The following is a 13,375-nucleotide window of genomic DNA, read 5'->3' as shown; positions in this document are numbered from 1 at the left end:
CTAACTAAGAAAGGTCTTAGGAAGACAAAAATACTTTTCAACTCTTCTTACTGCTTAAAGTACCATCTTCTTTTCCAAAATAAGATGAACTAACACTAAACTCCACTAAAAATGGGTTTACAAAGTTTCTTTGATATTGACACTAATCCCCTTAAACTAAAAGAATAAGAGATTCTCAAGTTTTCACGCCTAAATGAGTTGCTCTATATTGAGCTTTGAGCTTCATTATATCCTATCTTTGACTAGGTCATACTGATTTATTTCATACAATAAATAATTCTATGACATTTAATAAAAATGGAATAATATTTTTTCAACTTGCATTCCCCTTTTTATTTACTACTAAGAGAATAAAATATTGCAATAGTTTATAAATTGAAATCATTAGTTTTGTGATGAAAAATTTCATTAAAATATATATTTCATGAATTTACTTAATTCTTTTAATTAATTTTCCATTTCAATTTTTTATTCTTATATTAAAATATGAAAAATTAATAATACGTCAATTTTAAATCTTAAATAATACATTATAAATTAAGTAAAAGATCTATGGATACCGCGCATGTATGCGCGGGATCCATACTAGTTAAGTAAGAAAGGTCTTAGGAAGACAAAAGACTTATCTTTCCCAAAATAAGATGAACTAACTCTAAACTCCGTATGAAGTGGAACTCTCTCTTGTCGCTGTGGACGTGGCAAAGGGTCTTGGAAGTCATTACTCAGTGATGTTGTCTCGTATATATGAATGGCTATAAACACTTGATATGGATGTTTGCAATGCATCTAATTTAGACTCTTTAAACGTAAAATTGGGTTTACAGAGTATGACACTAAGTAAGAAAGGTCTTAGGAAGACAAAAGGACTTTTCAAACTTTTCTTACAGGCATAAGTACCATCTTTTTTACCCAAAATAAGATGAACTAACACTAAACTCCACTAAAACAGAAAATTCAATCTGATTTCCACTTAGTATAATGGCAAGAATCTCGTTTCTGTTTGTCATTCTTCTTTTGCAAATATTCCAATCCTCAGTACGTGTACATGCCAATGAACTTGAATCATTAGGCTTCATAAGGTGCAAAAAACATGAACTTGATGCATTGTTAAAGTTCAAACAAAGTTTCACCCAAGATCCTAAGAAGCTCCTTTCTTCATGGGTTGGTCAAGATTGTTGTCAATGGCACGGAGTCACCTGCGACAATGTTACTCATAATGTTGTCAAGTTGAATCTCCGTAGTCAACCACAACACTTCTATGACGTTGTCGGTTACTATATTACTGGTTGTCTGCCTGATCCTAAAGTTTCCATGGTATCTTCTGGAGTTAGTTTGGCTTTGCTTGAACTTAAGCTCCTAACTCACTTGGACTTAAGCGGGAATAACTTTTCGGCAAGTCGAATTCCAAAATTTATAGGTTCTTTGAGGCATTTAAGGTATCTAAATCTCTCTTCGGTTGGCTTTTCTGGCCCCCTTCCCCCTCAACTTGGCAACCTCACCAATCTCGTACACCTTGATCTTGGTCAGTGCGATGAAAAAAGTCTTGTATATGGTGAAGATTTAGGGTGGGTATCTGGTCTTTTTAAATTGCAGTCTCTAGACATGAGGGGTTGTGACCTATCCCGAGCACACGACACATTTAAAGTGCTCAATACACTTCCTTCTCTTTCAGCACTTGGCCTATCTTATTGCGTATTACATAACTCGCATTTATCAGAGGCATTAATAGGGAATACTTCCAATTCATTTTTCCCCACTCTTCAACATCTTGATCTTTCGTCAAATGCCTTTGAAGGCCCACTTCCATCTATTTTTAAAAATATGGTTTCTCTTCGATCCCTCTCTCTCTCTCAAAATAACTTTAAAGGATCAGTTCCACTCTGGCTTAGAACCATAAGGCATCTCGAAGTTCTTGATTTGAGTTACAATAGGTTTAATTATGTGGAAGGTGGGATTATGGGGATTATGGGAAATCCTTGCAACTTCAAATACTTGGATTTGTCCGAAAATATTATTATTACCCAAGGAGATATCATAGAGCCTTCTATGAGTTTATCTGGTTGTGGTGCTTTTGACTTAGAATACCTTGCTCTATCATATGATTATATGTTGGAATACATTGATCCACCTCATCCTAATGATATGAATATTAGTTTGCCGTCTTCATTGGGACAACTCACAAACTTAAATTACCTCGATCTTTCACGTAATGAGTTTAAAGGTCAAGTTCCAACATCTTTTGTGAATTTGTCAGCATTGAAATATTTGGATTTGTCAAACAATCAGTTGAGTGGATTGATTCCGGATGATTTTATTGGACAATTAAACGAGATAGCGCATATAGATATTTCGTCAAACTCCTTCCAAGGTACCGTTTTCGGTATTGGTAACCTCTCGAAATTGTCGTATTTGGATATGAATTTCAACCATCTCAATCTCAATCTTGACGCGAGTTTCAATTGGCAACCTCCCTTTCAACTTGGAGTTTTTAACGTTCATTCTTGTGGGATAAACACGGTGTTTCCTCAATGGTTAAGGAATCAAACTCAAATTAAAAAATTGGATCTTTCCTATACCAATATCTCTGGAGAATTGCCCGGATGGCTATGGAACTTGAGCTCTATTCAAGAATTACATCTTTCTGGCAATCAACTAACAGGTTTAATGTCAAGTTTTTCTTTAATCCATAATATTAAAATCGGTATTTACGCAAAGTAACGGCCATTATGTAAATGCCTAAAATTTTTTAAATTTCCACGCCAATGATTTATGATCTATAAAAATTGTCTTATATATAACCGATATGGTCTATAATTGCTAGATACATAGCTGATACAAGAACAATAAAGCCAAAGCCTAAAACTAGATCAATATAAAAAAAACGAAATGCTATTCGTGACTGATGCCACTATTTATTACTCCCTCCATAGTTATTTTCACCTCATTTCAATAAAATACTCCTCACATATATTTGAGAAATGAGATGAAAACAAATGTACGGAGGGAGTAATATCCTTGAAACCTAGGATGATTTTTCAACAAAATTCTCATAGTAACTTATCTTATAGGATCCTTGCCGCAACATGTAGCTTGTGATGGGCTTTATGGTTGTTTCTTCTGGCTGGACCTTTACAACAACTTTCTTACGGGGACAATACCTAAATGGGTGAGCAATTTACAAAATATTGTAGTGATTGATTTATCTTCCAATCTGCTAACTGGGGCAATTTTTGATGGAAATAATGCTTCATCACTTTTTAATATTGGATTCAGCTCCTTGGTGCTTGACCTCAGTGACAACATGTTGTCCGGAGAGATACAATTTAGAATGGTTCAACCGGATACTAATTTGGTAATCCTCAGTCTACGAGGAAATCATTTTAATGGGCCCATTCCCTCACAACTTTGTGATTTTAGGTCTCTTCTAGTATTGGAACTTGCTCAGAATGGTTTGACAGGGCACATACCTCGATGTTTAGGCTCCGTTGGTTTTAACAATAGTGAATTTGATTTTAGTGATACAAGGCTACAAATTGAAGAAATTGTCAAAGGAATAGTTGAAGTGTCCACCGGAACAAAAGGGGGTTCTATCATCGACCTTTCCAGCAATTATTTAGTCGGTTCAATACCCGAGGAGCTCACAAACATATCCGCCTTGTTTGCGTTGAACTTGTCGTATAATCATCTTACAGGACACATTCCAGAAAATATAGGCAACTTGAAGACGGTCGAATCTTTAGACTTGTCGAATAACCATCTTTCAGGGACTATACCAGATAGCTTGTCTTCCATACCATGGCTAAGCAAGTTGAATTTGTCCAACAACAACCTACATGGCCGAATTCCGACAGGTACACAACTCCAAACTCTTGACGACCCATCTATCTATGCGAACAATTCTGATTTATGCGGGTTTCCCTTGAACAATTGCACTGAATTTGACTCGCCATCAAGGCATGCTGCCGGAAAAGATAATGTTGAGAAAGAAGATAAATATGATAAGATGTGGTTCATCCTAGCCGTAATGTCTGGTGTTGCTACCGGATTTTGGGGCGTGGTTGGAACTTTGGTGATAAAGAGGAGTTGGAGAGAAGCTTATTTTCGGTATGTCCAGGATCTTGGTGATCGAATGTATGTACCAATCAAAGTGAGAGTAAACAGGTTTAAGAGGAGGTCTGACGAGAATTCCTAAAAATAGGTTGGTATGAATTGAGATACACAAGAGAACTCTGATGCATATATAATTGATCTTGTTAATGAATAGTGATTTGTATTATATTCCTTCTCTTGTTATATTGCATTATGTAACTTAAACTCTGTTTACTACGTATGTAATATACGGACTTGATGCTGTTGTAATATGCATTTTAGTGTTGTTTTCAATTTCAGATGAGTGGGGTGCTCTTGTTAGAATGGAGTTTTGGTTTTACGATGTAGTGACAATGGAGGAGGCCGTAAAATTGGTGATGATCCTATATATGCGCCTGCTGAAATGAAAGAAATAGTAGTGTGTATCATATCATTTCGGAATTGGGTTTGAATCAAGGTAGGTACTGGCACTGCTGGATGGTGCTGCTAGCTACTGCCTACTAGAATGCCTTTGCGTTAGTTCGGGACAGTCGGGAAAGCATTTTTGTCCTTTGAACACAAAACCAGCGATACGGTGATAGAGGCTGTGGTCTTGGTGTCATAGTTTGAAATCACAATGGGTGTGTTGAGGGCACACGAATTCAGCGAGGGAAACTTGGGACTTTGGGAAGTAAAACCAGCAGAGTGGATGATTAGAGTTACACAAATTACCATAGACGTGTCATTATTAACAATCCAAATCCTTCAAAAAAAAAAAAGTAAACAAATAGGAGTTATCCGCGTACCCACTTTCATCTCCACACTTAATTAAAATACTTCTCTGGTGAAATAAAAGAGTAAACAAATAATTTTGACGGAGGGAGTATAACAATAACATGAGCTGCGCGGCTAGGAGTGTTCATTCACGGTTCAGGCCGCTAATTTAATTCGGTTCGCACACGATTCGGTTTGGCAAAACTCCGAACCTAAACCACACCGTTTCTAACCTTGACCGAACCGTTTCCATAATAAAGTTAACGGTTCGGTTCTCCGAACCGCTTTATTGAAATAGTTCGGTTAACCGAACCTAAAATATGCACGGTTTTTCGGTTCGGTTATTGTCCGATTCGGTTTATTCTTAACACCCCTACCGGAAACCATAACAAACTCAACATTCACATTGTATTGAATTATTGATTAATATTGTCTTAACTTAATTCAACACCACAATTAGACCTAAAAATGGGTAAAACATGTTAAGTCAATTCAGGTTTACAAGAATTTAGATAAAAATCGAGTCATTTTAGGCTGACGCGTTTTCACATGTGTTATTATTATCAAATTATTTAGAGAAAGTACTCAAAGTAGTCTATATCTCTATATGCAACAATTAACATTCAGATTAGATCGGATATGGTCAGAACGATCCGGTTTCGACTTAATTTCGGAATGTAGTCGGGTTATTCTTAACGGGCGAGTTAATACAATTCTTACATGACGAAGTAAAGGAGACAAAAACAAATTCACGATTCTTCGTCACTGGCCATCATCATCATCATCATCATCATCATCATCGTCAAGATGAAAACCTTCCCAAAAATCTGTAAGTATAATTCTTCTTCACTACGATCTTATTCAACACACAAAACCCTTGATTTACCAAAACCCCAATTTACAATCTCCTATTTATATCCAATCTACACTTTTCATCATACAAAAGATGCAATTTCCCGACTGTCCCGAACAAATATGCTATTGATGTTAAAAATTCAACATTTATCTGCATTGGAATATTATGAATCAGCTGCCTGAAAAACAGTCTGGGTTGAATGCTAATGTTGATTCTTTATGTGTTTGATTTTGAGGAAATCAGTTGGAATTAAGTAATGCCCTGATGGCGGCCTGATGCTATAACTATGATTAATTGTGTTATTGATACTGGTTAAAGGTTTTTAATTATTTGTTGGTTTGTTATGCGAATGCTCGTAGAATTAATTTTGCAATTAGTTGTTTTAATTGGATGATTGAGAATGATTATGATGTATGCTTGTTACATGTCAATTTCCTGTTGAAAATGATAATTGGATGGTTGAGAATGAATTTAGTTGCATTTGCAACTGAAAGTGGTCTTGCGGATTGTATGAAGAAATGCTTGTGAGTGGTCTCTCTTCAGATGAAGTTACTTCTGGACTTTTGGTTGCATTTTATAGAGGTTGCATTTGCTAAACTGTTTGCTGGAAGCAGCTAATTTTCGACGATGAAGGCTGCAGCTTCCCTATAATGTACGCTTTTTCCCTGCTTCATCACAGGTAATTTCCTCAATATTTATGCATACGAGTACGACTCCCCCCGTTCCATTTTTATTGCTCCCTTCTAACGATTAACTTTTGGATAATATCATATTGTACGAGTTTCGTAGGATACTGTGAATAATTATGAATCCACTCGTCTGCACTGGACTAATGAAATATTAGAGGATAATGTTTTTAACATTATAAACTCTGTAGGCCTCAAAAGATGTTTCCCTACTTTATTTAAAAATTCATTTTAATTATTATGTTTGGAAACTTTATGCTTATAAATTACTGTCAAATAGTGGAGAAGCAAGTCAAGGTTGACAACTAAAGTGAAAGAGAGACGTTTGGAACTTGGCTAACTAGACAGACGTCTACACTCAACACTCTTCACTAGTTTGTTGAGGGTAATTTTCTTGTTTTTTTTTTCCATGGAAAACAACACCCACTTAATTACTTAACTACACTTGCGGCATTCGAAGAAAAAAAAACAATACTAGTAATAATTAGTTAGTTTATGTTCCATTTTCATGGAAATATTGCATAGTAAACTAGTAACCTTGATCCAAGGCAAAACCAATCTAACCCTCTGTTTCAACTAATAATTTACACTTTTTTTTTTTTTTTACTCCATAGAACGATCTCATCGTGTAAATCGTACATCTCACTTGTACCATACTGATTTAAGGATTTAGCACCCAAAAAAACAGTTTCACTTATACTGAGAATATGTTATTTTAATAAGGCAGCTTAGATAAAATAATTTCACTACTTAACTTGAAAGATATTTAAACAAACGCATCGGTGATTGACGCTTGAGGAGATGAGTATTCCTTGTTTTATCGTAATATGCCGAATTAGGCCCATAATGCTTATATCGAATTGGTTAGACTTGTAAAATTATGTGCAATAAAATATCAAAACTCTCAAGTATACCACAAAGCCACAAACTCATAACAGTTAGTCTTGCTGAAGACGGGTCGGAGCAAGTGACGGATAATGCCACTCACAAAACGGATAGGGGGGACAAGGTGGGGACACCCCCATGTGCTTCCCTCTCTCCTCTATTTAGGTCATTTGTGAGGGAAAATGATATCGGTCACTCCAAAGTGGCGGATACGTGCCGTCACAAATGAGATTTTGTGAACTCATAAATACCCCCCACCGAAACGGGTTTCAGATTATTATTGACTTTTATATTAGTATATCAAATCTAAATTTTTAAAACCTCGTATAAGTGTGTATTTTTCACTTTTGTAATTTTATCAACTATATATTCTTTTACAAGAGTAATCAAAGGTAAATAAATGATATTGTAGAAACGATGGAAATAGTAATAATCTAATGTGACCAAACCCAAATTATGCATGGAAATAATATGGATAGGGTATACAAAAGAAAAAGAAGAAACGGAAATAATAAGGAGCTATACGCTCGACTATGGGTTTCCGGATAATCTCAAGACATTAAACAAGCAAGCAACAACAGCTCATATCTAGCTATAAATAGTGATGCATAAATGATGTTACTGTTTGATACATATCCAATTCTACAAAACTTTATAGAAGATGATTTTACATGCCAGACCATCCCATTAACCGAATTTAGATCCTCTCTATTACCTTCTCTCCATTTCCTCTCTAATACAACCATATTTTAATATATTTTCTCTCACCTTCCATTAAACCTTTATTTTTATAAAATGATTACAAGCGTTGGATCATTACAATATTTGATCCGGACCGTTGATAAGAAATGGATGTCCATTTATTTTGAGGAAATGGAGAGAATCCGGACCGTATAGTTGGTGGTAAATAATTTGAAACTTGGCTTATTTCCCGTTCAGCAATTTTACTTCATGCGGAATAATACAGAAATTGCAATGCATCGTATTTGTTGGAGATCCTCTTATCACTAGCAAATCATTTTAAGACAGAGTATTACTCGGCATCGATTTTTACGACACTTGAAATTGATGCATAATGTTATAAATCAATTATCTGCACTTCAAACTTGATGTTACATTGCAATGCACATGTACGGTTCAAATTTCATCAGGTAAATAATCAGTTGGTTTTACGAGGAGAACTCTTTTCCCTTTGTGAAATTTTCCCCGACTCTTGTGAGTGCCTTTACAAAGGTGTATAGGAAAACAGAAGACCTTGACTTGTTAGTACTTATTTTATATGGATGGTCCTCGACGTCGGCAGCGCGTGAGTGGGTGGAAGAAGGGGGTGGGTCCATAGTGGCTGTGGTGTTTAGTGGGTCCATGGGTGGTAGGTAAAGAGAAAGAAGGGGAAAGGGAGTTTTAGTGGGGAGTTCTTTACTTATTTTATTTGCCTTGGTATATTTCCCGGAAATGAAAAATGGAGAAAAAAATATAAAGGAATTGATGATGGTTTTACTTTTAGTCGAGTAGTTTAAAAAGTTAACAATTATCCCCTTTTACATATCAGTTTTCTAAAATAAGTGTCTTTCATAAAAACAAAAAAAAAAAAAAAAATTACTCCCTCAAAATGCACTTTTATCTAAAATTGCTTAAAAACTCGAATTTAAGTGACTTATTCCGTCTGTTTTTGAAATTATTATCCATTTATATCTTTCAAAGTATAAATTGGTTAAGCCACAAACGTAATAAGTTCATAAAACCAAAGGCATAAGTGACTTAGTTGGAGTTTTTAGCAATTTTTGATAAAAGTGCATTTTGAGAGATTAATTTTTTAAAAAAAATTATAAAAGGGTTTTATTTTAGAATATTGATATCTAAAAGGGTGTAATTGTTAATTATCTATTTCAAATTGGAAAATGAGTTAGCGCCGCCCGGTGGCGCCCAATCTCGGCGCCACCCTCTCACATGCAATAAATGGAGACCCACAAAATAATGGATATAGACCATAGAATAAGTGGGAATCCCAATAACAAGGGGTGCATGTGAGATGGTGGCGCCGAAATTGAGCGTCATCCGGTGACGCCGTATCATTATCTTTAAAATTTTAGATAGGATATGAATATGTTAACTTTATGGATTATAGCTTGTAACCCTCGTAAGTGTCCACCACCACGTGGATACCCGAATTTGTTGAACATTTGTGTTGAAATGCATTTTATATTTGGCCTTGTTACATTGCAACGTTAGAAGGGGTTTAGGAAAGACAAAAGACTCATCATCTTTTCTCACATTATAAAGCACTAAACTCCACTAGAATTTTGAAGAACTAAGTCACAAAAACAAAACAAAAAATTCAATTTGATTTGCTCTTACTATGATGGGAAGATCCTTCTTTCTCTTTGTCATTGTTCTTTTGCATGTGTTCCATTTATCACTATGCGAACATGGCGAAGAACATGAATCCTTGAGCTTCATAAGGTGCAAAAAACATGAACTAGATGCTTTATTAAAGTTCAAACAAAGCTTTACCCAAGATCCTATGAACCGCCTTTCTTCATGGGTTGGTGAAGATTGTTGTCAATGGCATGGAGTTATCTGTGACAACGTCACTCACAATGTCGTCAAGTTGAATCTCCGGAGTCCGTCTCCAAATTACTATTACCATGATTTTATTTCTCTGCCTGATCCTCAAGTTTCCATGGTATCTTCTGAGGTAAGTTCGTCTTTGCTCGAACTAAAGCTCCTAACTCACTTGGACTTAAGCGGGAATGACTTTTCTAGGAGTCACATTCCAGAATTTATAGGATCTTTCAGGTATTTAAGGTATCTGAATCTCTCTTTTGCTGGCTTTTCTGGCCCCCTTCCCCCTCAACTTGGCAACCTCACAAATTTAGTTCACCTTGATCTTCATGTTTCTGGTCAAATAGGCATGAAGATGAGCGGCTTATATGGTGAAAGTTTAGGATGGGCATCTGGTCTTTTAAAAATGCAGTCTCTTGACATGAGCAGTTGTAACCTATCCCGAGCACATGATACTTTTAAAGTGCTCATGGCGCTTCCTTCTTTTTCAGCACTTAGCCTGTCTAATTGTGATTTATATAACTCACACTTATCTGAGTCTTTATTCTCGAATACTTCTAATGCACCTTTATCCACTCTTCAACATCTTGATCTTTCGTCGAATGCCTTTGAAGGTCCATTTCCATCTCTTCTTAAAAATATGGTTTCCCTTCGGTCCCTAAATCTGGCTGCAAATAATTTTAATGGGTCGGTTCCCCTCTGGCTTAGAGCCATGAGGCGGCTCGAAGTTCTTGATTTGAGGGAAAATGGCTTTAGTTATGTGGAAGGTGGGACTATGGGAATAATGGGAAATCCTTGCAACTTCAAGCATTTGGATTTGTCCAACAATAATATTTCCCAAGGAGATATCCTGGAGCCTTCTATGAGTTCATCCGGGTGTGGTGCTTTTGACTTAGAATACCTTGATCTATATAATAATAAGATGAACGGCAGTCTGCCGTCTTTTTTAGGACAACTCACAAACTTGAGTTACCTTGATCTTTCCTACAATGGGTTCAAAGGTCAGGTTCCTGCATCTTTTGTGAAATTGTCAGCTTTGAAGTATTTGGATCTGTCGAAAAATAAGTTGAGCGGAATGATTCCAGATTTTATAAGAAATTTAGCCGTGATAGAGCACCTAGACATCTCATCAAACTCCATTCACGGCACTGTCATCGGCATTGGTAACCTCTCAAAGTTGTCGTATTTGGATATGAATTTCAATAATCTTAATCTCAATCTCGACTCGAGTTTCAACTGGCGACCTCCCTTTCAACTTCATGTTTTTAATGTTCATTCTTGTGTGATAAACATTATGTTTCCTCAATGGTTAAGGAATCAAACTCAGCTCATGCGGTTGGATCTTTCCTATACTGGCATCTCAGGAGAATTGCCAGCATGGCTATGGAACTCGAGCTCTTTTGGGGAATTACGTCTTTCTGGCAATCAACTTACAGGTTCAATAATGCCAAGCTTTTTCTTGAAACTGTGACATTATGTTTGCCAACTTGCCATACATAAAACCATTTTCAACTTTTCTCACAGATATAAATGATTGCCAAAAAATTAACTTGCCCGATTACTAAAACTTGGGAGAGACGGTCTTTCAATAAGTTCTTGAGAGACTATTTTTTCGTACCCTTTTATTTGTATTTCGTGCCCCTTTTGTTGTTGATCGTGACATAGTAATTTTGTACCTATTTACATAATAAATGTACCTATTTTATCTTTAATCATGATTTGTACTATATTACTCCCTCTGTCCCGGTCATTTGTTGTCCTTTTCCATTTTGGGTGTCTCAGTCATTTGTTGTCCTTTCTATTTTAAGAATGAACTTGATGAGTAATTTGATCATTCTCATTCAATTTGTTCCACTTGTCATTTAGTTATTGGCCCTCTCCTCTTTCCTTGGTCTTTGTGCCAAAACGAAAGGACAATAATTGACCGGGACGGAGGGAGTATTATCTTTAGTACCACTTTTTCTTAAAATTATAAAATAGTCTCTCAATAAACTTATTAAGAGACCGTTTGTCAGGAGACCTACTCATGAGTCATGACTTAAGTTTCTACGTTTTTCTCACAATCACTCTTTTTTATAGGATCTTTGCCGCAAGAAATTGATTATTATAACCCTAACTTGTGGAGGCTGGACCTTCACAACAACTTGCTTTCCGGGACAATACCTAAATGGCTGGGTTTATCAGATATTCAAGTGATAGATTTGTCCTCCAATCTTCTGACAGGGGAAATCTCTGATGGAAATAATGCTTCATTCTTTTTAACTGGTATAAACGCCGTAGAGGTGCTTGACCTCAGTGACAACATGCTATCCGGAGAGATACGATTTGGTAAGGTACAAGAGACTTCTTTTTTGGAAATCTTTAGTCTGCGAGGAAATCATTTTAATGGGCCCATTCCCTCACAACTATGCGACCTTGGGTGGCTTTTAATATTGGAACTCGCACAGAATCGGTTTACAGGAGACATACCTCGTTGTTTAGGCTCTATTGGATTTGACAATAGTGGAGGACCCATTAGTGATACAACTCTACAAATTAGTGAAATTGTCAAGGGAATAATAGTTGAAGTGTTCGCCGGAACTAAAGGGCCGGTCATCGACCTTTCAAGCAATTATTTAGTCGGCACAATACCCGAGGAGCTCACAAATATGTCAACATTGTTTGCATTGAACTTGTCATTTAATCGTCTTACAGGAGACATTCCAGAAAATATAGGCAACCTCAAAAACGACTCGAATCATTAGACCTCTCGAATAACCATCTTTCAGGGACTATACCGGAGAGCTTGTCTTCCATATCATGGCTAGGCAAGTTGAATTTGTCCAACAACAACCTACATGGTCCAATTCCAACAGGTAGCCAACTCCAAACTTTTGTTGACCCATCTATTTATGCGGGCAATTCGGGTTTATGCGGATTTCCTTTGCCAAACGATTGCACTGAACTTCACTCGGCATCAAGTTTGACCAACAAATATAAAAAGACATGGTTTATCCTAGCCGTCATGTATGGTGTTGCTACCGGATTTTGGAGCGTGGTCGGAACTCTGGTGATAAAGAGAACTTGGAGACACGCTTATTTTCGGTTTGTTGAGGATCTTGCTGATAGAATTTATGTGCCGGTGAAAGTGAGAATGAACAGGTTTAAGAGGAGGTTCAATAAGAACTACTAAAAATAGATTGTATGAATTCCCTTTTAAATTCATTATGTGATGTTTTTATTTATGGAAGTTTTAACATTTAACTTACGCAAGAAGTGTTACTAGAATTAACAGACTTGTGTCATACTGTCATTCCATTATTTAAGCCGCGACTGATGAGAATAGCTTTGTATGGCACTAGTCTTTGTTTAGCCTTTGAGCTGCTTCACCCATGAATACCATCTTCTCCTGAAACCATTTCACAAAACTAAGCAACATTTTTTAACATGATCTTGACAATCATAATAATCGCTGTTGCCAAAAGCTCGATCATTTAAAACGCTAGAGGCAATACTTAAGCACCTCGCTCAGTCGTGAAAGAGTTAAGACAGATACCTGCATAAC

General features: G+C 36.4%; 1 protein-coding gene and 1 long non-coding RNA gene across 2 annotated transcripts; both read left to right on the top strand.

Moving 5' to 3' along the window:
* Positions 1-713: 713 nt before the first annotated feature.
* On the top strand, positions 714-4,388 carry LOC141606736 (receptor-like protein EIX2). Its single transcript, XM_074426009.1, has 2 exons — positions 714-2,659; positions 3,069-4,388. The coding sequence occupies exons 1-2, from the start codon at positions 979-981 to the stop codon at positions 4,190-4,192; spliced, it is 2,805 nt and encodes a 934-aa protein (XP_074282110.1). The 5' UTR covers positions 714-978; the 3' UTR covers positions 4,193-4,388.
* A 982-nt stretch (positions 4,389-5,370) lies between these two features.
* Positions 5,371-12,538, top strand: LOC141609494 (uncharacterized). The gene is made up of 3 exons (XR_012527438.1): positions 5,371-5,671; positions 6,279-6,377; positions 11,911-12,538. It is a non-coding gene; the product is annotated as an uncharacterized LOC141609494 (long non-coding RNA).
* The last annotated feature ends 837 nt before the right edge of the window (positions 12,539-13,375 follow it).

Source organism: Silene latifolia, chromosome 10, assembly GCF_048544455.1.
Source record: "Silene latifolia isolate original U9 population chromosome 10, ASM4854445v1, whole genome shotgun sequence".
NCBI lineage: Eukaryota > Viridiplantae > Streptophyta > Magnoliopsida > Caryophyllales > Caryophyllaceae > Silene > Silene latifolia.
This window is presented reverse-complemented; position numbering and strand designations above follow the sequence as displayed.